At 32.9% G+C, this 24,973-nt stretch overlaps 2 protein-coding genes and 1 long non-coding RNA gene across 11 annotated transcripts; 2 read left to right on the top strand and 1 right to left on the bottom strand.

Moving 5' to 3' along the window:
* Positions 1 to 513: 513 nt before the first annotated feature.
* On the top strand, positions 514 to 2,478 carry LOC105458124 (RWD domain-containing protein 1). The gene is made up of 4 exons (XM_011703196.1): positions 514 to 776; positions 1,230 to 1,579; positions 1,655 to 1,841; positions 1,939 to 2,478. The coding sequence occupies exons 1-4, from the start codon at positions 707 to 709 to the stop codon at positions 2,049 to 2,051; spliced, it is 720 nt and encodes a 239-aa protein (XP_011701498.1). The 5' UTR covers positions 514 to 706; the 3' UTR covers positions 2,052 to 2,478.
* Positions 2,479 to 2,714: 236 nt separating this feature from the next.
* Positions 2,715 to 19,651, bottom strand: LOC105458123 (NADP-dependent malic enzyme). Of its 6 annotated transcripts, XR_975498.1 has the most exons (12): positions 16,564 to 18,170; positions 11,693 to 11,861; positions 10,985 to 11,143; positions 10,715 to 10,896; positions 9,509 to 9,818; positions 9,177 to 9,359; positions 8,146 to 8,371; positions 7,934 to 8,076; positions 7,537 to 7,831; positions 7,317 to 7,461; positions 6,462 to 6,640; positions 2,715 to 3,749 (listed from the first exon to the last, which is right to left on the bottom strand). XR_975498.1 is itself a non-coding variant. In XM_011703194.1 (11 exons), the coding sequence occupies exons 1-11, from the start codon at positions 16,653 to 16,655 to the stop codon at positions 3,743 to 3,745; spliced, it is 1,911 nt and encodes a 636-aa protein (XP_011701496.1). In that variant the 5' UTR covers positions 16,656 to 18,170; the 3' UTR covers positions 2,715 to 3,742. The 6 variants fall into 6 exon arrangements, 5 of the variants coding, with proteins under 5 accessions (XP_011701496.1, XP_011701494.1, XP_011701492.1 ...); XM_011703194.1 differs by lacking the exon at positions 6,462 to 6,640; XM_011703192.1 differs by lacking the exons at positions 2,715 to 3,749; positions 6,462 to 6,640; positions 16,564 to 18,170 and adding exons at positions 3,756 to 4,778; positions 18,922 to 19,651.
* On the top strand, positions 6,634 to 11,760 carry LOC105458121. 4 transcript variants are annotated; one of them, XR_975497.1, is made up of 4 exons: positions 6,634 to 6,757; positions 10,758 to 10,819; positions 10,901 to 11,179; positions 11,671 to 11,760. It is a non-coding gene; the product is annotated as an uncharacterized LOC105458121 (long non-coding RNA). The 4 variants fall into 4 exon arrangements; XR_975496.1 differs by lacking the exon at positions 6,634 to 6,757 and adding an exon at positions 6,949 to 7,047; XR_975495.1 differs by lacking the exon at positions 6,634 to 6,757 and adding an exon at positions 9,792 to 9,875.
* Positions 19,652 to 24,973: the final 5,322 nt, after the last annotated feature.

Below are 24,973 nucleotides of genomic sequence, written 5' to 3'. Positions count from 1 at the left end.
ACAGTATTACTTAAAACTTTTTTTCTTGGTTTATTGTACGTAAATTTATTGATTAAAATCAAGATTTTTCAGCAGTTTGCTTTCTGTAGATAATAATGCTAAATGACGATAGTCTAATATCAATCATAGTGGATCGATATTTATTTTTTATTATTGAAATTAATAATTTTAAGCTTATAAGGGGCCCCCTAGAAAGATGGGGCACAGGGCTACAGCCCCCTTAGTCCCCCCTTAAACCGGTACTGGTCAATCCTGGGTAAATTAAAAATTTTCATGCCGGCCAATAAGAGTCCGGAGAGCCTGGAGGTAATTACAGAGTGTCGATGTTATCAATTTTGACATAAATTTGCGATTATTAACATAAATATATTATATTATTACCAATATGCTTAAATTTTAGAAATACTAAACAGCCACATCAACTCCTGAAAGGATGTTGATCTTCAATATAAGTATCTTGTCGGTAATGTAACTAGCTTACATATCGCCATATCGTCCAGTTTATTCGAATCGTTTTGACAATATTACGTAAGAGGACATTAGCTCGAATTTCTCGCGAAAAGTCTAGAGAAAATCCCTGCAAAATTACTCATGTCACACACTCACACGCGGACGGCTTGATATGATATTTGTTGCTCGCTGAAAGTTGCAAATTGTATGTTTTTAGTGCCGATAGCGCTTAGAGATCGTATTTATTTTATTGAGCATGGACTACAAGGATGAGCAGGTCAACGAGATCGAGGCTTTGGAGTCGATTTATTGCGGGGAATTGGAGAGTGAGTATATTGTCAAAATACCAACCTGTAACCTCCAATCTGATCCTGAAGATCCTGAAGCAGATGAAATCTATAACGATAATATTATAAATGTTCAATAATAAATTTTTATTATTATAAGGACAAGAAGAGGTTAATGAGAGTCAATCGTGGTACTTAATAGTGCGTAAAAAATCAATTTTTAAGACACGCACTGGATAACTATTAATCTTGGCATGTGTGTGGAGACTTCATTTGAGATTTCGTACTGCTGAAGATGGCTCGAACCTAAGCCGAAACATCTAGATGTCTATATGTATTTACAAGTATTGTTAAAAATTGATTTTTTGCGCACTGACCGCGCTTGACTCTCATTAGCCTCTTTTTGTCCTTAATTTCAAGTACGAGAGTCCGTCAGTATCTTGTTTAAATTTTTATTAATAACGAGTAATACAAGCGTGTACGTTATTACAGTTTTAGCAACAGAGCCGTTTTACACATTCGCTATACCAATCAAGACGGAGGAATACGAGCCAGAAACTGGCAACGGTCTCGGTTGTCGATTAGAATTCACGTACACGTCCAAATACCCGGACGAGCCGCTGCTCATATCAATCACGGAGCAAGAGAATCTCGAGGATGGCGATGATGAGAAGTTCAAGGCACACTTGGCCGAACAGATGAATGAAAATCTTGGAATGGTAATGGTTTTTACATTGGTTAGCGCGGCTCAGGAGTGGCTTAATGTACAGTGGGATAAAATAAAACTCAGGAGAGAAGAGACTGCGGCACAAAAGCTGAAAGAAGAAGAGGAGGCGGAAAGGGTAAGGCATACCGAATATATCCACATATATGATAGACATACAATTGTAATAATGTGCAATTTCTTGCTTTCATAGAGACGATTTGAGGGAACCCGTGTAACCGTGGAGTCTTTCCTAAGCTGGAAGGAGAAGTTCGACGAAGAAATGGGCTACACAAAACGGAGAGAATTGGCGGATCGCGAGGGCAAGAAGTTAACAGGCAGGGAATTATTTATGACCGACAAGACATTGGATCAGTCGGATCTTAAATTCTTAGATGACGGTAATTTATTACGTTTTGTTTTCTTAAATCGCTTTAATTTTGACTCTCATTCAAAAGATACTGATATATTGCACGTTGTGTAACTTTGATTGTACAGGTGATGCTGTAAAGGTAGACGAGAGCTTGTTCCAAAATCTGGATGATTTAGATTTAGATGATGACGACGACGACCCAGACTATGATCCAAATATCTCGGATGATAGTGCCTAAACAAGTTTGATTCAGTAGCTACCAAAGTGATTTGTAGAACAAATTGAACAGAGGTTTACTAAATTATTGCAAAGAGAAAGAAAAGGAAAAAATATATGTACAGTCTTGATTACAAGTATGAAGCATCTTTCCTCTCCTCAAATTGACGTTTTATCTAAAGAAAAATAAATTGAGAAACAGTTTTATTGAAAAATAATATTTATTTTTGTAATATTTTTAATATTTTGTTAGTCTTTCTTTAGCTTTTATTACCATCTTTTTCTACAAAAATGCAATAAATTGAGGGATGCCTTATATTTATGACCAAAGTTGTATGTGTTGAAAGATATATTTTAAGAATTTCTCTTGCAAGATGTATCTATCTAGTAAAAAAAATGACAGTGGTAAATGAATCATCATGGTTGAAATAAAAAACATATTTCTTCAACTAATGTTTTATTGGAAGATAATTCACAAAACGGAATATTTAAGGAATGAAATAATTTTTATACTTATGTAAATATAATATAAATTATGTTCATAAGCTTGATTTATATTAAAGAAACATATATCTCGTATTAATTTTCGTCTTTCCCTGCATTTTCCTTGTATTATACAATATAAAGTGTATATGTATATATAGGAATGGTACAAGATAATTATTAATATCATTAATGCATCAAGTAACGACCAGAATTTAACATTTATTCGTAATCTTTAACATTATAATTTACATTTAGCAATTCATAAACGTATTCACAATTTGATGGAATCTATTTTCTTGCGATATATATACTGTCAAGATGTTTATTCATGGCAGCATGATACACTTTTCTGTATACAAATTGCACAGATTTATAAAGTTTCCTATTTTGAGGCAGTAATTAATCAAATCTAATCAATGTTATCGATAAATACTTATATTTAATGTAACATAGATGCCTTTTGCCAGAAATTTATCTATAACATTCTTCTACAGGATAGAAGAATGCGTATTATAAAGTAGAAAGATATTGGTGTTATAATGTTTTGATATATAATAATGATTTGATATATCATAACGGTTCCTCTTTTTCTGATACTTTTCTCTAATTTATTGAATATATGATCGCTCCATCGTCCATCCAAAAGAAACGATTAAAATTATTTTGTCATGTTATTCGTGAGCCTTTATTTACTTCATGTCATTACTTAAAAAATAATCACGAGGTAGCAATTCATTTCTGATGAAGGATCATGTATCAAATGATTACAACAAAAAGCAACTATTCGTTAACTGTAGTTTTAAAATATAAAGTAAATGTATCGCGTACTGTGCATGCCACACAATGCAGAATGATATTACATTATTAGAAATAACTTCGCGATTATTTTAGATATCTTAAAAAAATAAATAATCTGTAATGTACTGGAATATTTGACAATCCATGTCGAGTTAGTTAGTGAATAGTTGTATTCTATTCACATATGATTCTGCGTTGCGTCAAATATCGCTACATCATTACATTAAATATATATATATATATATATATATATAAGTACGTATTCTTGTTTAAACGCAAAAAACATCGATAAATTGTAATTTCTTAATATTAATGAGTACAATATTTATGCGATTATCCACAATAATCATAGTTTACTTTCTGACTGCAAGAAATTAAAATGTATGTCAAGTGGTCGTCTCATGTTTAGAGTTTAGACTCGCCAACGCGTCATAATCTGTTGGGAGAAGAACACAGTTAGTTATGCAAAAACGGTAGCTCTATAAGTTTATCTAAGCGACATGTAAATAATACTCTTGTAAATTATATACATACAAAGATAAAAATTATTTTAAAAAATGCAAATAAATCGTTTGTCCTTGGAAGAGATGTATCTTCAATCGCTTGGATAAACTTAATTTTGTAGTATACAAGTTCAATATTGTTTCTCAAATATTATTTTTAGCATATGTATACATATTCATAATAAATTACAGGGATTTTTTTGCTTATTAAACAGTTACATAATTACAGAAGCATGTATTCTATCATGACAAGATATTAATATTGCACATTATACAGCATGCCATTCTCCTAATAAGATTATAATTATCATACACATTCAGAACAAACTATTAATCTAGCAAGTGTTGCAACATAAACACAAGAATATTGTCTTTTTTATTCCAAGAACAATTTATTTTTTCATCATAGAATTATATCCTTTTTATATCCTTGGCTTATTGTATATGCTATCTTTAAGAACAAATATTTGTTTTTAAGGATATTCATGATATTAAATAATTTAAAGTCTTCGTAAAATGTCCATAAGCACCGTTCAAATGTAAATCATATTTGTAATCATTATTTTTAGTCTCGTTCATCATTTTACATATTCTTAAGTTGTAATCAGACTTATAAAAATACTAGAAATTCCAATATGCTTTTTCTAAGTAGTGTTTAAAACTAAACCTGTCGTTAATGTCAAAAATTCTAATTTTTAAACAATCTTTGATATAAGCATATTTACTTAAAATTTTAAAGATACTAATAAAATAATTATAAAATATTAATCTATATATAAATATAAAGTAGTGCAAAATAAAGATTTTCGAGCTAAAAGCGTATGTCTTGGTCTGCGTTAGAGTTTCGGAAATTGTTGCGTCTTAGAATGTTCAGTCATGAACTTCGAGAAGGATCTTCAGGAGAGGAAGAAGGGAGGGATGTTTTCATGTCTTTGTTGTCCGTAAATGAAATATCAGAAAACCTAAACATATTATATTATTAAAGAGTGACCCCAAAAATAACCTGTATTCTCGCTCTTGATTCCGGATTTTATTTTGGTGATAAATGATTGTAAACCATGAGGCCCTAATCCTTTGAAATTTTCAAATTGAGCCTACTCTTTGTTGCTAAGTTATGAAGCCTCAAAGTTATCATTTTATACCGTGTTTCTCAAAACTCTTATTGTAGAAATACACAACAAGAAAAGTAATGAAACTTTGACCCTAAAGCCACCTCTATTATTCGACCTCTGGTCCAAATAAGTACTTTCTAATAATTTCACTCCTAAGCGTTACTTTATATAAAAAATCGCATTTAAAAATCAAAAGTTGATATCCAAATGACCTTTAGGAGTGTCTTCACAGTGAAGGTCATCATTTTATGTACCCTTTCATATCCTATAATTTTTGTCTAAAACATTTTTCTCCAAAATGCTTTGCCTAAAAGCTATTCGCATGCAAAGATCCGTTTTGAGAAACACGGTATAAAATGATAACGTTGAGACTTCATAACTTGACAAAGAGTAGGCTCAATTTGAAAGTTTTAGAGTCTCATGGTTTATTATCACCAAAATAAAGTCCGAAATCGAGGACGAGAATATAGGTCATTTTTGGCCTGTTTTTAGGGTCACTCTTTCTTCCAGTAAAATTTTTAACAAACTTTATAATAGAAGAGTTCAATAATTTAATTATTCTTATAATAAAATAATCATTATTTTTATTATAATAAAAGTAAATAGAAATCTCGAAAATATAATAACTTAAGAATTTCGAAAGGGCTAATGATGGTAAGTAGTGTGTAACTTAATTTTTTCAATTAAAATAGAATACTAGAGTTAACATTATTCAATCTTTATTCAAACATTCCGGATTCAGGCTTTGAGCCATTTTCAACGATGCTAATGGTAGTCAAACGCTAATTTTCAGATTGTACAAAAGTTGTAACATGTTTCTTCATGGGTTGGAATGGAAAACGATACATAGATGTTTGCTTAGTCTTCACTTTCGAATCATGAAAAAAACGTGAAATCAGCAAAAATATAAAAATACAAATAAATTTAAAGATTGTTAAGTCACAAGTAAAACGGTCGATAAATACATAATTAAAAATCCTCAGATAAATTCTGACAAAAAAAATGAAATTACAGTATCACGAGATCACAATTTGAGTCGATCGGAAGTCTAAAAGTATAATGAAACGTTCGAATAAAGATTGAGTAATTTTAATTCTAATATTGTCTTAATTGAAATTTGTCTTAATTTAATTTGCTTATTACGCAATTTATCGCACCATTACTTTTATTAGAATCCCTTTTATAAATCCTTAAATTTATTGTTTTGACAAAGAGATTATTGATGCTACTATCCTGATATACACACATTTCTTTCTAATATTAAAATAATACAATGTATTTTTACAAAATGCGACTATGTAGCATAAATTTTCTCTTTAACTAATTTCAATTGTTATTTTAATAACATTGCTATCTTTAATATTGATACATATTGTACACAAATGAAGGAGGACATTAGAATGTTATATTGTTAGTAATATATTGCAATAACGATTGATTTATGCCGCTATGAATTAATGTTAGCAATTCGTGTAAATTGTAACGATGAAAACACTATTAGCGTTAGTCACCCGATGAAATAATTTCTCTTACGATTAGAACTGTTTACAAGTTGTTTTGCTGTTTGCATATGCCATGAATGACACTGATTATAAAGTCGAAGAAACATCGATACTTTTTATCGTTAAAGATAACAATGATAGCCTCCAACTATTCCGGCCGATGAAATCCGCTACAGATGTTTTAAATTGTGACGAATTTCTATTACGTCTCTGAAAAAGATTAATTAAGCTTCAATTGTTTCTTCTAACATTCATTGTGGAAACGAGCACATCAAAAAGGAGAAACACTGTAAAGGAAATGGATACGTTATATGGGTGAAATGGATGGTCGTATCCCAAAATAAAATTTCTAATACGCTTAATAGATTCAAGCAACATTAGCAATGAATATAACACTCATTCTGAGAGAATGAATTGCTATTAAGAAAATTAAGCATAAACTCGAGCAATTAATTTTATCATTGCGTTTGCAAATACAAAATAACACATTCTCAAAACATTAATTAATAACAAACTTAACAGCAAAATTTAATTTATTTTATAAAGCTTTGCATAATCATAGTAAAATGCAAATAAAAATTAAAGCAGTGTGCGAAGTTCGTCGGATCAAAACAAAAGTAAGATTTTTAATAAATCTTCTAAAGGCCCTTGTGTTAACTGCAATCAGACTTACTAATAAAATAATTAATAACGTAATAACTACCTTGTTCATGCTGTCTACAGAATTGTTGCGACACTATTTATTGCAACTAATTTTAATATTTATCTATCTATTTCTTCGATCCTACAGCTTGTGAAAAACTGTGCTAAATTTGACTTTATTAAATGATGCGACGTTACGTGTTTGGGAGAAATGACTTAGAATCATGAAGTTCATCGTACTTACTTTTCCGGCAAGATACGCGGTTTGGCATAATCACCCGGCCATTCGTACAGATTTGGCAGTGGACTGTCATAGTTGGCATCGTACATCTTACTTATGATGAATTGTCGCTTGTCTTTCGGTTCCGGATACTCACTTGCCAAACCACCTGTGGATAATAATATAGACAGATAATATTAACCAGTATTTCACACACAATTTCCGAAATTACAACGACACCAACCTTTGGCGTAAGCGTATTCAGCTATTTTAACTGCGATGTCGATAGAACACTCGCGAATGCTATTTAACGGCGGATACAGACTACCCCTTTCGAGATCCTCATTTTTCACGTGATCGGCGACAGTTTGCGCTGAGATCAGGAACAAATCTTCGGTAATGTGATGCACTCCGGTCGCGATAACGCCCAAAGCGATACCGGGAAAGATGTACGCATTATTACCCTGTCCAGGCTTGTACGTTTTCCCTTTGTACTTTACTTCACCGAACGGTGAACCCGAAGAGAATACGCATCTACCCTAAAACACAAACGTGTTTGACTCTGACAAATCGATTTAATATACCAAAAAGCAAAGCTATCCATTATTATTGTGCGAGTTAAGATTGCATTACACTCATACATCAGTATTATCGTACGCCTGCTGTGCCGTACATTCAGCTTTACTCGTTGGATTACTTAGAGCGAAGATCAACGGTCTCTCGTTATGATTTGCCATTTCTCTTAAAACTTCAGGAGTGAATGCACCCGCCGCCGCCGAAGCGCCTATGCGAACATATCAGTTTTATCGATATCTCTTTGATCAAGATCGTTTTTCTTTGAAGACCTGCTTACCTATCAGGACAGAAGGTTTGATTTCTTTCACAACTTCGATCAATGTCTTCATCACTTTGTGGTCCTTCGCGTACCAGATCTTGTGGCCCTCCAAATTACCCTCGGGCCGATTCTTCACGAGTAATCCGTCAATGTCCATCATCCAAATGTTACCACGCGCCTGCTGTTGAGTGCAACCATCAGCCTCCATCGCTTTCACGCAAAGATCAGCTATTCCGATTGCTGCCTGCAATCGAATAGAATAAATGTTACAAAGAAATCACGCTCGTGTGTGAAATTAACAAATAGAAAATTATTAAATCAAATTATCAAATCAATTATTATAAAACGAGCAAATTAAAAAGAATTGGTTGTAAAATTTAAAAATTCCTTTACTAAAATAAATCAATCAGAAGCAACAGTACGTTTCGACTATACCGTCTTCCACAGCTAATCCGTATATTAAATTATAAATAAATAAATTTCATTTAATTTCTCGATCGGACATTTCCGCGCCACGCAACGAGGAATTGTGAATGAAAAATCTTTTTAATTGCTGACGTATGGTGGTGTATTGGCACGTTCAGATCTCTGAGAGGATGTTTCGAATGCGCAGGACACGGGCTATGAGGGAAAATTTTATTCGCGTTTTTTCGCGTCGATTATAAGTGTTCTTATTGTAACATGCAGCCACTCCCTTTTTATAATTTGTGACTATGTACTATTTTTTAATATATTTTAATTAATTAATGAATTTATTTGACCTAATATGCGGATTTATGTTTATTTATTTATGACTTTATATACGGATTAGTTGAGGAAGACTCTGTATAGTCGAAACGTATTGTTGTTTTTGATTGAATTATTTTAGTAAAGAAATTTTTAAATTTTACAACCAATTCTTTTTAATTTGCTCGTTTCTTGGCCTTGATTTAATCATTTTCTGTTTTTGAGAATAAATATTGTTACATTATGCGATCTCAAAGCAAACGCAATAAATATTTAGTATTCGTTGCAATAAGGCTGTTGCACTATTTCAAAAATTTACAAACCTCTCCGGCTCCCAGGAAGACAAACTTATTCTCCGCCATTCTCTTCTTAGTTATTCTTTGTGACGCTAAGATTCCAGCCACTGCAACCGCAGCCGTACCTTGTATATCATCATTGAACGTACAGTACTTGTTTCTGTATTTGTCTAAGAAACGGAAGGCGTTGTGGTTTCCGAAGTCTTCGAACTAAAATACATAAAGCACGCGGTATTAGCATGTACGTGTATCATAGAGTCACTTCACGAGATTTGGGTCAAAGACACATAACACGTTATATTACATATATGTATTTAAAAGTATATATACACACGACATAGTTATGTATGTTAGCTTACTTGAATAAGAACGTTTTGTCCGTACTTTTTCACGCAGGCGGCCATAAATTCGTCGATTAATTCGTCATACTCGGCACCTTGGCTCCTAGGCTTGTTAAGACCGATGTAGTGAGGGTCATTTCTTAGCTGTTCGTTATTGGTGCCTACATCGATAGTGATCGGGAGACATTGATGCGGTTTGATACCAGCCAGAGCTGTGTAAAGCGCTAGTTTTCCAACGGGGATACCCATGCCGCAGGCCCCGAGGTCACCGAGGCCTAAAATTCGCTCGCCATCCGTTACGCAGATGGCCCGCACGGCTTGTTCTGGCCTAAAAATGCGATGGAAATCACCCATGATATCGACGTTGAAGATAGATTAATACGCTGTACTACTATACATAAAATAATCTTTCTCTTGCTTCGCGTTGTAACGAAACGTCGTAACGAAACGTGCGATGCGTGCGATGCGTGGAATTCTATTTTTAGCAAACAAACGTCAAACGCGCATTTTCCGGTTAGACTCACAAAGCGTTCTCCACAAACTGCTTTTCCCTTGTAGCAGCGATTACTTTTTAATCAATTGTGTGACTTATTAAAAAACAAGTTGTACGTGCTCAATCCAGTAAACGAGAATGAGTTAAAATAGATTTTACAAAAATTTATTACAATGTTCGCAAATGCGTACTTTTGAAAATCTGAATCCATTTCAATGCCAAATGCCTTTGCATTCACTTATAGGAATTGCATGAATCACATTTTCTATGCCATCCAATCAAAAAAAAAATTCAGCTTTAAAAAGTAAATCGTGAATGCTAGTTAATTCAAAATTCTAGATAAGAAATGTTGTTTTTTCAATCTAATTAAATTCAAAAAAAGTTTTTCATAAAAATGGACCATGAATGTTATTCATCTAAATCCAAGAAAAAATATTTTTTGGATTTAGATGGATTGAAATAATGTATTTTCTATAGTCATAATTAATATAATAATATTATATTAATATTATATTAAAAATATTCGTATTATGAAATGCATTCATTTCCACGGAGGCCAATCCATTTCAATCTACAAATTAAAAAATTTTAATTTATTTTAATCCTTTCCCGTTTACTGGGAACAAACACGTAACCATAGACGTACGTCTTTGCGCGTAACTCTCGTATTTGTCTTTTTTTTTTACATGACACGGCAATAATATTTTGAGCATTTCTTTCTTGATACTAACCAATTATTCAAGATTTCATAAATATGGCCTTTATCGTATATAGTAATGAAAAGTCCGCGAGGTCTACGATATATCACACCAAACTTTTGGCAGGCCAAACCAACGGTAGGTGTATAGACAATCGGCATCATCTGTTCGATGTTTTCGCTTAACAAGCGAAAAAATAATCTTTCGTTCCTCTCCTAGAAATTATTCCGATGAAATTAAGGACAGATCCCCTATAACGAAATACAACGAGGTGATACAGGGCGCGAAACATGTGTTATTTACCTGAAGTTCCACGAGATATAAATATCGATTCAGATCCTCCGAATATTTCATTACTGACGCTTTGCATAGAGCCAGCTGTTCCTCTTGCGTTTTAAATCTGGGAGGTTGCAACCCGTGTATCCCAAGGGCTATTCTCTCTTTCAGGGTGAATGCCAAGCCCTGTTTATTATCATGGAATATTCACGCCGTGAGATCGTAAGTGTGCCGTAGGTATAGAAAAGAGTGACCCAAAAATCGCCCATTTTTTGAGCCCTCGATTTTGAGACTGAACTGTGTGCCAAATGATACTTTATAATGAGAAATTAATTATAAAGAAATTTCAAGATGAGGTGACAATTGTTATCAGAGCAGGAAGAGGAGGGGGGGGGGATGAAATCAAAGTTCGTTATGTGAAATTATCACAGGTCTGCGAGGTCCGATATTTTAAGAAGGTTGATCCAGCCGATGAAGGTTGATCGCAGTTTTACGTAAAATGACGCTCGTTTTGGATGTAAAAAAATCGAGTTTTCGCGTAAAGAGATGTAATAAGTGACCCTCCTCCAGCTATGACAATTATCATCTCAACCTGACATTTCTCTGTGATTAATATCTCATTATAAGGTACCATTTGGCACACAAGTCCAGTCCTAAAATCGAGGGCCCAAAAACGTGTGAAAAAACCATCTTTTTTTTTATCACTCTTTCAGCAAAGAAGAATAATGGTAGTACCTTGTTCAGTCGGGGATCTCGGAGATGTCCGATACCCTTCACCATGTTTATCGGTATCACATCCCCCGAAACCTCGTGGATTTCTCTTTGCTGAACGTCCTTCACGGCAATATGCAAAGGTGGAAGCGTTCGCGTCCATGATCCTCCGCAATTTCTACTACTGGCCGATCTAAAAAATACGCGTGGAATATTTGCACATATCTAAACAATTTTTTGCATATATCTCACAAATCTATCAAATTGAATTGCTTAATACCTTGTAAAAAAAAAATAAAAAATGAAATGAGAATGTTTTATTTTATTGTCGACAAAACTACGGCTGATCTTTGCTACGTTGCAGTATCTGCCGCCGACTAATTACTACAGTTAACGACTCAATGAGTCATTTAATAAAAAAAGTAACGGCTTTGTAAGCGTGAGAATCCAATGAAGAGTTTATATGAGAGACACGTATATCATATTTTCGAACGTTTATTAAATCGACGACGACTAAACGATGGGACGTCGCTTGACGTGTCGACTTAATTTAGGAAATGGCATGGAATGTCGATTCGTCAGAAATGACAGATAAATTGCTCTTATCACTTTGCACACACGTTGTCTTGCTAGCCTCATTGGCGACAGATCGATTTCATGTTACACGAGCATCTGGTAAATATCACGAGAACGTTTAATTTACAGCCTGTTTAAAATTCTCGAAAAATAAAGTTACTTCAATATAGATATGTAAATCTTGTTGATATGCATACGTATCCGCTCATTAACATTTATTAGCGCTAAGGCAACACTGATTGGACGAGTCTCGATTTCATTTTCGTTTAGAAGTCGGTATTATAAACACGTGCACACAGAAAGAACGATTTTGTTGAAAGATCTAAAAATTTTGCTCAATACAGATCTAAAAATAATTTTCGTTCAATAATCAAAATAATTTGTTGAAAAATTAAAAACTATCAGGCATTGCTATAAAACGTTTAATATTCTAACAATTATTTTAACTTTCCAACAAAATTACTTTGATTATTGAACAAAAATTATTTTCTGATGTGGCTCCAGTAAAATTGTTCTTTCCGTGTGCGAAAAATATGGGGATTCTCGAGCTGCATTTAATTCTGCACAATGATTCTCTCGTCATTGCTCATCGATGATAAAGTCGATGACTACTGCATATATGACCAAGTGCAGATAGGATTAGCGATTAGATAAGAATTCGTGGAACATCAATAGTCAGCTGATATCAAGCTCTTCAGTTCGCCGTGCGACGAACTATATCAGATCATATATAGGATTACGCTGGATACACAGTGCGATCAATGAAGTTGCAAGTGGAGCACGTTGTAACTTGACGTGTGTCAATTTTCTTTCTAAAAAGTATATAGTTTCCAGAGAACACGGAAGGTGAAATAAAACGTTTCACACGTTCCGCGTGAAACGATATTTAATTCTTTAAAAATTTTTTTACAGAAACGTATGACAAAATCGTATCTCGCTTTATAAGCCTTGAAATATTGCGGAGCACGATCACGTGTGTTTCGTGCCCGCGATATTATTCGACGATAGTTCCCCGCCGCTTGAAGAACCAAAACGGGCTACGCTATTATTATTTTCGTGGCGTAAAGCCAATTTTGCAGAAATGACCGAGAGGCGCGAAACCTACCGTGGCGACCGGCATATATGCGTCTCTTTCAGTCGTAATTTCGAGATATGATATAAATCACGTTAGCATATCGCATTCAACGCCAGTGCGGCTGCTCGAATCCGCATGCGATGTTTCTTTTCTCACAAAACAAGGATGCGTGTCTAAATTAACAGTTTGTAATAAATGCGTTTTTAGGTATGTATTTATATGGAGCATTCATCCACATTAAAAATCGTAAAAATCTGATGTAAAAGTTTATATATATCAAATATAAATATATATAATTAATAATACGTCCATTTAAATAAAAAATAATATTTATTTTGGTAACAATTTTAATATTTTGTTAGTCCTTTTTTGGCTTTCATTATACCGTCTTTTTCCAAAAAATGCAATAAATTGAGGGTGCTTCATATTTAGAGTCAAGATTGTATATATTTAATTATATATATGGATTATATGTATATGTACAAGATTGTATATATTTATATTTGATTATATGTATTTTATATTATATAGATTTAAAAAAAAATTTATTTTATTATATACAGAGTGATTCAGAACAACCCCGTGTCTGTATAAAGACGTATTCTTGACTTAATTCTAAGACGATTTTTCCGTCGTTAGTAAATTGTGCGCGTGTTTTATTTCTTCGAGTTATTTTATAGTCAATAAATAATTAATTGACAATGATTACAAAGCACTTAATGGATAGGTACATTAATAGATTTCTCGTGAGTTCTTTAAGTGAAGTGAGTAGTACGTAAATCGAGTGAAATGTTGAAGTGATACATTTTGTACAAAAAATTAATTATAATTATTTGATCCATGTCAGTCGGTAATAACGTGTGACGTCTGCATTAAAAGTAAAAAAAATTATTAAAATAAACTTATTTGGAGCTGTACGTAGTGGAGCGTTTGACCACGTCCCGATTGACCACAGCCACTCACAGTGGCCGGTGCCTAGAGATTTTCCACTGTTCAAGCGCTGCGAGTGGCTGGTGGTCAATCGGGACGTAGTCAATCGAGTATCACCCGTACGTAGTCCATCGAAATGGAAATTCATCCGCCTTTCTCAAAAAGCTACAGGAGTCATCGAATATTTATAAGGTAACTTTGTGTGTGTGTGTGTGTGCGTGTGTGTGTGTGTGTGTGTGAATGTAATCGCATGTGTAGGCACTCGTATAATAGTCTGCTGATTGTCGCAAGGATCCCCGCGTACCGCCTGCGTCCGATATAAGTTGCGCGGTCCTTGTCTATCTTTCCTATGCGGCCCGTAATTCGCTAACTATTTTTCGTTATAATTTAAAAACTAAGCTTTGGAGAAAATTTTCGTAAAGGAAAAACCGTCTTAGAATTAAGTCAAGAATATGCCTTTACAAGGACACGGGGTTGTTCTGAATCAAGTATAAAAATTTAGCTAGATGCAGATCTGAAAATAATTTTCTTGGACCGTTAAAATAATTATGTAGGAAATTCAAACATTGATGAGATAATGCAGCAAAAAATTTTGACATCCCAGCAACCAGTTTGAGCGTCCTACGTAATTATTTTTATGATCCAACAAAATTATTTTTAGATTTGTTGTATCTTGCTGAATTTTTAGATATTTCGACAGGGCTGTTCCGAATCACTCTGTATATAAGAGTTTTAGGAATTCATTCTTATATATTTGCGAATGTGGTTATATTACAATGTGAATGCGGAGCAAACGCACTTGTGCCTTGAAATACTCCGCATTGTCATTGTGATCGAGTAGGTTCCGACCTGTTAACGCGTGACGGCCACGCTGAATTTGCTCAAAAATTCTTTCCAGTCCATCATGTTCACGTAGCAGTCGCGTGGCACATGAACTACTATTGTATTTGAAACCCGGAAAATTAATTGAATCTTATCATTTTTATATATAAATCCATATTTTATTTTAATATTTCAGTTTTATTACAGCTTGTTAAAAATAACTAATTATTTATTTCTGATTGAATAAATAAAATCGTCAACTGTAAATGGTACGACGGAAAGAACGGTCCTGTCGAAATATCTAAAAATTCAGCAAGATACAACAAATCTAAAAATAATTTTGTTGGATCATCAAAATAATTACGTAGGACGCTCAAACTGGTTGCTGGAATGTCCAAATTTTTTGCTGCATTATCTCATCAATGTTTGAATTTCCTATACATAATTATTTTAACGGTCCAAGAAAATTATTTTCAGATCTGCATCTAGCTAAATTTTTATACTTTAATAAAACTATGAATGTCAAACAATTCATAGCGAGAGACTCGCGTAGCTCTGCCACGTGACAACAACCCTCACCGCCGTTACAATTTCTCCTTATTATCATGATTAAACCAACAACCAAATTATCACGTGAACGGATACAAATTAAAAAAGAGTTAACTTTACTTCGATAAAAAGTATAAATTAAATAAATCGGATTTATACGTATACGCGGAATAATCTCAGTGTCATAATTATGCAAGTCTTCTCACCGACTTGGATTTTATAAATATCCAACAGATCTCAGTCATCAGTGACGTAACGTAACGAGACCTCAAACATGACGTAACCGAAGTTTCTGCGATAGTTTGTGTTGAAGTGCGACTGTTATTACGTATTCCAACTTTTTCTATAGCTCCGGTCGATTGACTGCTACATATGATGCTTTTTATATCGATTGGCTGCCACAAGCACTTGTAACGCTTTAGCGTTCTAAGGAGATTTGTCCTGTTGACACTGGATTTTATCACTTATAGATTAAATCACGCATTGTGTCATTTATTCTTATCGTTTTAGTTAACGAGTTTTTAATTAGAGAGAAATTCTCGTATCGCCATTAATCTTCTAATCGTCAATTATCTATATGGAAAAAAATGATATTAAATTAACAGCATTAACTAATAGCAGTTTAATGGAAAAATTTATTAACAATGTAAATATGTCAATTATATGCTATTATTTAATTATAATTTTAATCTTAATTCTAATTTTAATTTTAATAAAATAAATATGTGTCATGCTATTGTTTAAATTATAATTTTAACGTTAATATTTAATAAAATGTTTTATTAATACAATTAATTATTAATTAACAATATTATTTTCAATTAGACTATTGTTAACTAATGTTGTTAATATCATTTTTTTTCTGTATATAAATATGTAAATCACGTGATTTTTCGATCTTACATCTAATACTTGAGTCGCACTAATTAGGTATACCACTTACGAAGCGAGAGGATATGCGTATAGATCACAAAATTGTCGTATTATCAGGAAGCGACGCTCGATCAATTTGCCCGAATAATCGATCAAGCGCATTTCACGGGCCGCGGATAGAGCACACACTGGACTATATCATAAATTAGATCGGGGAAAGCGCGCGATGTGATGTGCTGATAAGTAATCGAGCACATTTATCAAATGTTTGCTTTACCGCGGACAAGACCGGGCAAGACGCGTTGCAATTATACATATCATGTTTCTCTGTTATCGATTCTCTCAAAAACTACACGTAGATAATTTCAATGGTATGACACATTTTGCGCGTTTGCAATTAACCGCGATAATAAAAGAACAAAGAAAAAAATTGACAATACAAGGAGAATGAAATTGATTCGACATGTAGTACGAGTCGATTACTTTAAAATTACGTTTTTATTTATGCAAGGATTGTTGATTTTTTATGTATATACATAATTACGTCATAGTTTATTCAAGAAGCATAATTTTGGCATTTCATCTTTCCAAAAAGATATACAGAGTAAAAAATGTTTTCAACAATTTGCGATTAAAAAAATATTTTTGTAAACTGAAGCATTCGAACTTTTCCACTATATCGTATTTCTACTTTATAAAATAAAATTTATTTTTATTTTATTAAAAAACGTTCAGGCAAATACTATGCTAGGAAAATAGCATTTGAATACAAAAAAATGGACGAAAAGACATTTGACCAGGCATTTGTCGAGTGTCTAGTAAAAAATTTCCTATTTTCCTAAAATAACTGTTGTCTATACGGCATACGTACGATAAGGTTCACGTGCTCAAATGTGTTAATTTGTGTTTTTTTTTTAAAGAAAGCAACCGTATACATAGTTGCATATTTGCATATTTTTTTGTCTTTTATTTTTACTTCCAGAACACACGTTGGAATCAAGGTTTGCTCGATCATTTGCACGAATAGGAGATGAAAATTTAAATAATTATATTAAATAATAATATAAATTTGGTAAAACTTTATGAGTCTTTATATCTCTGAATCGCTAAGATTAATTTGTTTTGTATTTGTCATGTTTATATGTAAGTTTATATATAATTTTCCTCGAGATCGCAAACAAATAGGTTTATTGAACCGATTTAACTTCTCAAGCTCACTAAAAATGAAATTTTCTTTGCGATTCTTTGCGCGTGACTGTGATTTTCGAGAATAAAAATTATCTACTAAATCTCCGTGTGTTCTTTTTCCTTAATTTACTGCGCCCGAATCTACCGCGTGCAGCTGTACGTTCCTGCAACAGTTTCCGGGCGGCCACTGTTTTTACCTTGACTTTCAGTCACGAGATAATTCACAATCCGTTACTTCCACCAACTTCTATTTCGCGATAGGACCGTCAAGATGATCATTATGCGAAATAACATCGCTTTGTATCCAATTTAATTTAAAAAAACGCGGAAAAATGTTACAAACAAGAACTTATTCCGAATATTAACATTTTCTCGTCACATAATAATGGGTTTCGAAGAGCGTTGAATAATTATTTACTAGAGAGAAAGGAGATAACGTCGAGATGTGATAAGAATCACTTATCTATGTCAATTTTTATTTTGCAGCTAAAGCTAATGATCGATTTGATTTACTTGAAGAAATCTGAGGAAATGCTAAAACAAATCAAAATTTATCCGGAGAGTTCTCTTTTTATTTGAGGGTTCTGACACCAATGTTTAATCAATCGTATATCAATATTTCTCAATAACTAGCTCAAGGTAAAGATTCCCGAGATATGGATTACCACCTACACACGGTGAATTACTGAACACTAAGATGTGGAGATATTTTTCAGCAGCACCGCGAAACTTCATCAAATCAAACGGAACGACGAGCGTCGCACAAAAGAAAGATCTCCAATTCCGGCAACGGTCAAGGTCATGAACGAGGCAGTTGAAGGCCTCGAGAAAGGGGATAAGAGAATGAATCGTCGCCAGCGGCGGGAACACCTGGACGACAAAAGCGGACGGTAAATAGCTTCGCCACGGCAAGTCTGGCTTCGCCTGCTATCGATCGCTGGTCGTCGGGGCGCTCCTATTTTCAGCACCGCACATTACGAGCACCCGAGTCATCCTGCGAGTCAGATTACACGAACGGTTTCTCTTTCTTTCTCCGGGGATGCTCGGTATCCTCCCTGGGCATCCTGACGAAGACTTCAGGGCGCTCGCCCCGTTGTCACACGTTATTCGTGTCGCTTGCCGTTTGACTGTCCGTCGGCAATCCGTGCGGTTCGCAATGTCCACAGATTTGTAAACCTTCCGACTGCGAGGTAGCGGCGGTTTCGAAGGTCGAGAGTAAAAATTTCCCTCTGGTACTCACAATATAGACCTCTGCAGGACGAACATCTCTCGCTGTCCTCGTGTGCACGCAGCTGATCACACCTCCCACCCGACAGGATCCACACGCGACTGCGCGTTCTCGAAGGTGCCAGCGGCGTTGTGCTGCCTCTACCACTGGCTCTGCCTGTGCTGTGCTATGCGTCGCGCTCGCGTCGCGTCGCGACTCGCGAGGGTACGTGGTTCATCGGCGGCGCGACATAGGCGCGCTGAAAGGTGCGCACCGACGGCGTTGCGCTTCAAGTAATATAAGGATGCGGTCCAATCGACGTGATTTGCTTTCTGATTTTGCGTTTTCCGTTTTGCTTGAAACGCGACGTATTTGTATTAGGGCTGTTACTTTTTACTTACTTCGAATATTCGAAGCTTCGAAGTTAACTTCGACCTTTTAATGTTTAAGCTGTCTTCGAAGCTTCGAAGTTTCGAAAAATACATTCGTGCAAATTTGATTAAAAAATTAATAATTTTACGATTTTTAAATTTTCTGTTTTTAAGATTGTTTTATTCTGAGGAAGATTTAATGACGCCAAAACAATTACATTAATTTATTATATTTTTGTTCATTTATTTAAGAATAAATTTATTTTTTTTTATTTTCTTAAATTAACTGTTTTATTGATCATTATCTTTCCTTATTTGCATATGTATCAAGTTTAATTATTAATTTGTAGTATTTCAGGTTTTAATACTCTTTCAAATTTTTAAGAATAATTACGTATATATTTTGAGCATATGTATTAATTTTATTTACAATATTTGTAAATTTTCTGAATAAATTCATTTGCACGAATGTATTTTTCGAAACTTTGAAACTTTGAAGCTTCGAAAGAATTCGAAGATTTTAATGCCGAAGCTTTAAATCTTCAAAGCTTCGAAGTTTAAATGTCGAAGCCTTCAAAGCAAATCACCAGCCCTAATTTGTATACGGAACTTATTGTTAGAGGAAAAAAAGAGTAAATTATATACACACGCATACACACGCGCGCGCGCGCGGATTCCATATGTAGCGCGTGATTAATCTTTACATAAAAAAACTTGATTACATCGATTATTATCGATGTGCAGCGCGATATGGAAAAACATTCCTCGTCGAATTTCTCAATTTTCTGATAAATATAAATAATTTAATCCTCTGTGTTGCATAGTGTCACATATATAGAACTTTTGTCTAAAACTTTCTCAAAATTGGATAGTCAATTATAATATCATCTTAATATATTGTACTGATAATATATTGTGAGTACATATTTGTGTCAAGTTTAATATTGTAATATTAACATAATATTATGGTATGTGTATAAATAAAATATTTAAATTTAATTATATAGTTAGATATTATTTTTGCATAATGACAGCTGTCTATGTGAAAAAAGATTAAAATATTTTATAAAAGCATACAATTGATTTTAGGTATATAATATATATCTGCTCTAAAATCTATGCCATCTTCAATTATGACATCAGAGGTGGAAACAATGGATAAATTATAGAAAATAATATATTACAAATTCTCCTTTCTTCTTCTCAATCCTTTCACTCTTATCAGAGCGTGGTGACTTCTCATTGTATTTCTGCGACATGCGGCGCGTTACTTACAATTTACGCAGATATAGGTACGGGATCTACCAAGCATAGCACACAGAATTCAAAAAAGAATTTATTCGCATATTCAATCGTATGTCATCAATTCTGAGTTCATTAATTTTCAGGTACAAAAAGAATTCCTTTTCAAAATTTTTAGAAAAAGAATTCTTTTTACATCTGAAAATTAACTCATCAGAATTGATAATATATGACTGACAATAAGTTCTTTTTGAACTCTCTGTACTACCTGGTATATATACAGTTTAATGTCGATTTTGAGAGGGATTCTCATGGCAAGACATACTTTCGATGGTTGTTTGCCATTGTCTTCCGAAAATTTGATATAAATTCTCCCTATCTCTCATAAAATTTCATTGATTGGATTATTTAGCGAGTAATTAATTACTTTGATTTTTTAATGCGTTTTTTTCGACTTCACTATTTCTGACATTCATCTGGAATGGCTTGGTATATTGCACTGTTTGAGAGAGAAAGTTGCAAATATTGTTATCTCGTTGCAAATATTCAAACTTATTAATTCTAATTTATTCTAATTTACGGAATAATAGAATTTAAACGGAAAAATAGAATTTAATAAGAGAGAGTTAAAATAACCAGTTGCCCTGACAAATATAAAAGTTGGATCAGCATAAGTTGAATATAGAAAGTGACAGAAATGAAACTTCTAAGAAACGTATTTGAAATATATAAACGTAAAATAGGCGTTTATCTCTTGAAACACATCTTTTACTTTCCGGTGTTTCAATTTACACTTCCTAAAAGTTTCATTTCTGTCACCCTCTAATTACACTTATGCTCCGATCTTTATTTTTATCAGAGAGATATTAAAAATTAATGTGTAATTAATTTTCATTAATGTAATTAATTTTCAATAAATTAATGTGTAATTAATTTTCATTAATGTGTAATTAATTTTCATTAATGTAATTAATTTTCATTAATAATCCTTTTATACATGCGCGTTGTATACATTTTGATTTTTTTTTGTATGTTGTTACATTAATTTGATATATTTTAAGGATAATAAGTCAGTTTATTCGTTTATACGAAACGTAATAATAGTACAGTTATATCGTGCGCGTGCGCACATACATATTTATGGATAATAAATTATAAATATACTTAGCACTTTACCAGGGTTGGGTGATGCCTAGTTAAAAAGATAAAAGTTAAGTTAAAATTTTAAATTTTAACTTAGTTTTTAGACTCTTAATTTTTAACTTAATTTAGTTACATTTTATCAGTAACTATTGATTTTTAATTTAACTTTCTTGAGGTTGCGCTTTTAGCGCTTCTTATGTAAACCCAAGAAAAAACTACGTCGTACAAAATATCTATGTTGATACTTCGAACTCGAATTTAAAAACGCATATCAAGGCAAGAATTTTTAAAATAATGAGAATTTAACAAAAATTTTACAGATTGTTCTTATGTATATTGAAAGACTTTAAGACAAAAGCTGGAGTCGATTCACTGAAGTAATCCAAAGTTATAAGGATTTTAATTTGAATTTTTAGGTTAGATTTGGCCATAGAATTCGAAAATTCTCAGGAAAAAAGCAACAAAAACATTTCTGCGCTCTAATTCTGAATAAATGATAACATTCTGCACAATCCTTATTACTCAACTATATGAGAAGAGCATATTCATCAAAATCAGTCCTTTAATTTTTTGCTACTATTGTATGTATTAAACACCCTTAAGTACGTACCCAGTGAGAAATGGTTTTTAATTCAATGTCGAATTGATGTCGAAATCATCGTATCGATGTCAATTCGATTCGATATCGAATTGGCGATCGTTTCTCACTGGTAGTAGGTGACATTCTTTTAGCCGCTCCATCTATAAATTTTAACTTATATGTTCAATTCTTTACACGATCGATTTAAAATTTACTATTGAGATAGGTAATGATGACCGGCTTAATTTTCTTGACATTAAGATTATTATTGACAATCATCATGAGATAATTTTTGATCGATTCACTAAGCCAACATGTTTTGGTAGGATTTTAAATTTTCATTCTCAGCATCCAACTTGTTACAAAAGAGGAGTATATATAGTGTTCTGCTTGGCGGACTGGATAATTTTAATTAATGTTAATAACTATTTCATGATGAAATCTTATAAAATTTTTCTTTCATAACTAAGAAATATAAAATAATTATTGTTTGAATGATTTTCTTATAAAAATATTAAAAACGTACACAGCCGTCGAAAAATTTCCGGAGTAGCAAAATTTTGATATTTGGAGTTTTAAGCTGTTGAACTTGTTAGTGCTGTTGAACTTGTTAGCTAAATCAAAGAGTAGATAATTTTATCGTTTTAAGAGATACTTTAAGATACCCTGTATCGATTTTAAGTTTAATGCATTTCTACTACTGTAAACTCTTAAATCTGAAATATATTTGCCATACTGAAAATTACAATGTTTGATGGAATGCGCTTTACTTGCGAAAATTTTGTCGGGGATGCCGTTTGGGCGGGTTTGCAGCATCATAAAGCTCGAATTTTCCTCTTTAATTTGAAAAAAATGCAAGTTATTACGATTTTTTGTCGCAAAGTTAAAATATTTTAAAGTAATAACCCTTGCATTTTTTTTATGTACGATCAGCATTATTCAATGTGCGCTACAGGGAAGTTGGTTATCGGATTTTGCACATTGTGTACGTTTACGTGTGTATAAAACACACACACACACATACACACACCATGTGCAAAATTCAATCGTCAACCTCCCTGTGGTGTATGTACATTGAGTAAAGCCGAGCGTATGTACATGAAAATATATAAAGGTTACAATAAAATGCAATGTAACTTTGCGACTTGCAGTTTTTTCAAATTAAAGAAGAAGATTCGAGCTTTATAACGCTGCAAACGGCATCTCCGAGAAAAAATTTTGCAAGTAAATTAAGCATTCAATGTTTGACGCATTCCGTCAAACATTGCAATTTTCAATATGGCAAACATCATGCTTTCAGATTTAAGAGTTTACAGTAGGGATACACTAAACTTAAAATCGATACAAAATATCTTAAAGTATCTCTCAAAATGATAAAATTATTTTATACTCTTTAATTTAGCACAGTGCTGCAATAAGTTCAATGGCTAAAAACTCTAAACATAAAAATTTTGCTAGGTTCCGAAAATTTTTCGGTTGAAGTGTATGTAAAAAAATTTTTGCATATATTTGGTGCATGCTGCTATCTCTTCTTGATCCAATACAGTTTTACATTGTGTTGTACTTATTTGTATTTTATTGTCGTTATTTTAATTATCGATGTTATTGTGTGTTAAAAAAGATATTTTTTCATCGATCTTTTTGATCTGATCTATTACAAATATATTCATTAACATCATTGAATAATCATAGATTATCATGAAGTGTCTACATTTCCCGATCACAGAATTTACGCAACGTTGATACAGGCGATCGTGGCTTGGATCGATGGGGGACCGTGTTAGATTTAATATTAGTTTCAGAGGAATGATCTCCTTACAAACTCGACGTAAATTGTTTTTTTTGTTTTATAACGGTTTTTATTCTTTCGTAAACGGTTTCATAAACGTTTATTTAAGGATGTTTGGGATGTACAATATCAGCTAAAAGCTATCAAAATTTAAAATTTACAATTCTTAGGTTCGTATCGTCTAAAAATAAAATAAATAATTACTTTACATTACATAAGAAGTTAAACTTTCGTGAAATAATATGATTTTTCATGTCTTCAAGAATAGAAATATTTATAATTAATATTTTTTTAAATCAACGATAAAAAATTTTGATCGCGAATATGCCCTGAAATCAACTGTAGAAACGAAATAATAAATAATTTATAAGATGATTATAGGTCATTAAATCAGTTATATATATATTAAATTAATAATTTTAGAACAAATATATGTCTAAAATATATTATGGAGTCTTTCAGCTGACGATTAGAAGAAAAGAGTAATTGAAAGTAATAATTAACAGAACGATTTATTTAATTAAAGCTGACAAAATATGTTTGAACGTTTTCGCTCTCACTTCTCAGAAATAGTCTGACGTTTCTCTCGCTCTCTAAAACATCACACAATCTCATTATTCGCCGTTTATTGTCTTATCGCTTAATCAATATTATACTCTTACATACTAGTGTTCCAACATACTTAACCCGACGCAGATCTTACTTAGATCAAATCCCTACAATATTATTGTAAAATATGACAATATCGCATTATTTTCTACGTTGGCATTATCGTTTATCAAGTTTCAGGTGTAGAAAGTGTTTCGAGTATAATGTGCTTTGAATCTCGTGAATCTTCTAAAATGTCAAAAAATAATAAATATCGTTGAAAAGGAAAATGAGTATTACATGAAAATAACTATTTGCGTCATCAAAAATTAAAAAGTATCGACCGAGGGGGTAACCACTCAGAAAATATAT

This window comes from Wasmannia auropunctata, unplaced genomic scaffold, assembly GCF_000956235.1.
Source record: "Wasmannia auropunctata unplaced genomic scaffold, wasmannia.A_1.0 LD334670.1, whole genome shotgun sequence".
Lineage (NCBI taxonomy): Eukaryota > Metazoa > Arthropoda > Insecta > Hymenoptera > Formicidae > Wasmannia > Wasmannia auropunctata.
The sequence above is the reverse complement of the archived record's forward strand: the minus strand, read 5'-3'. Positions and strand labels throughout refer to the sequence as shown.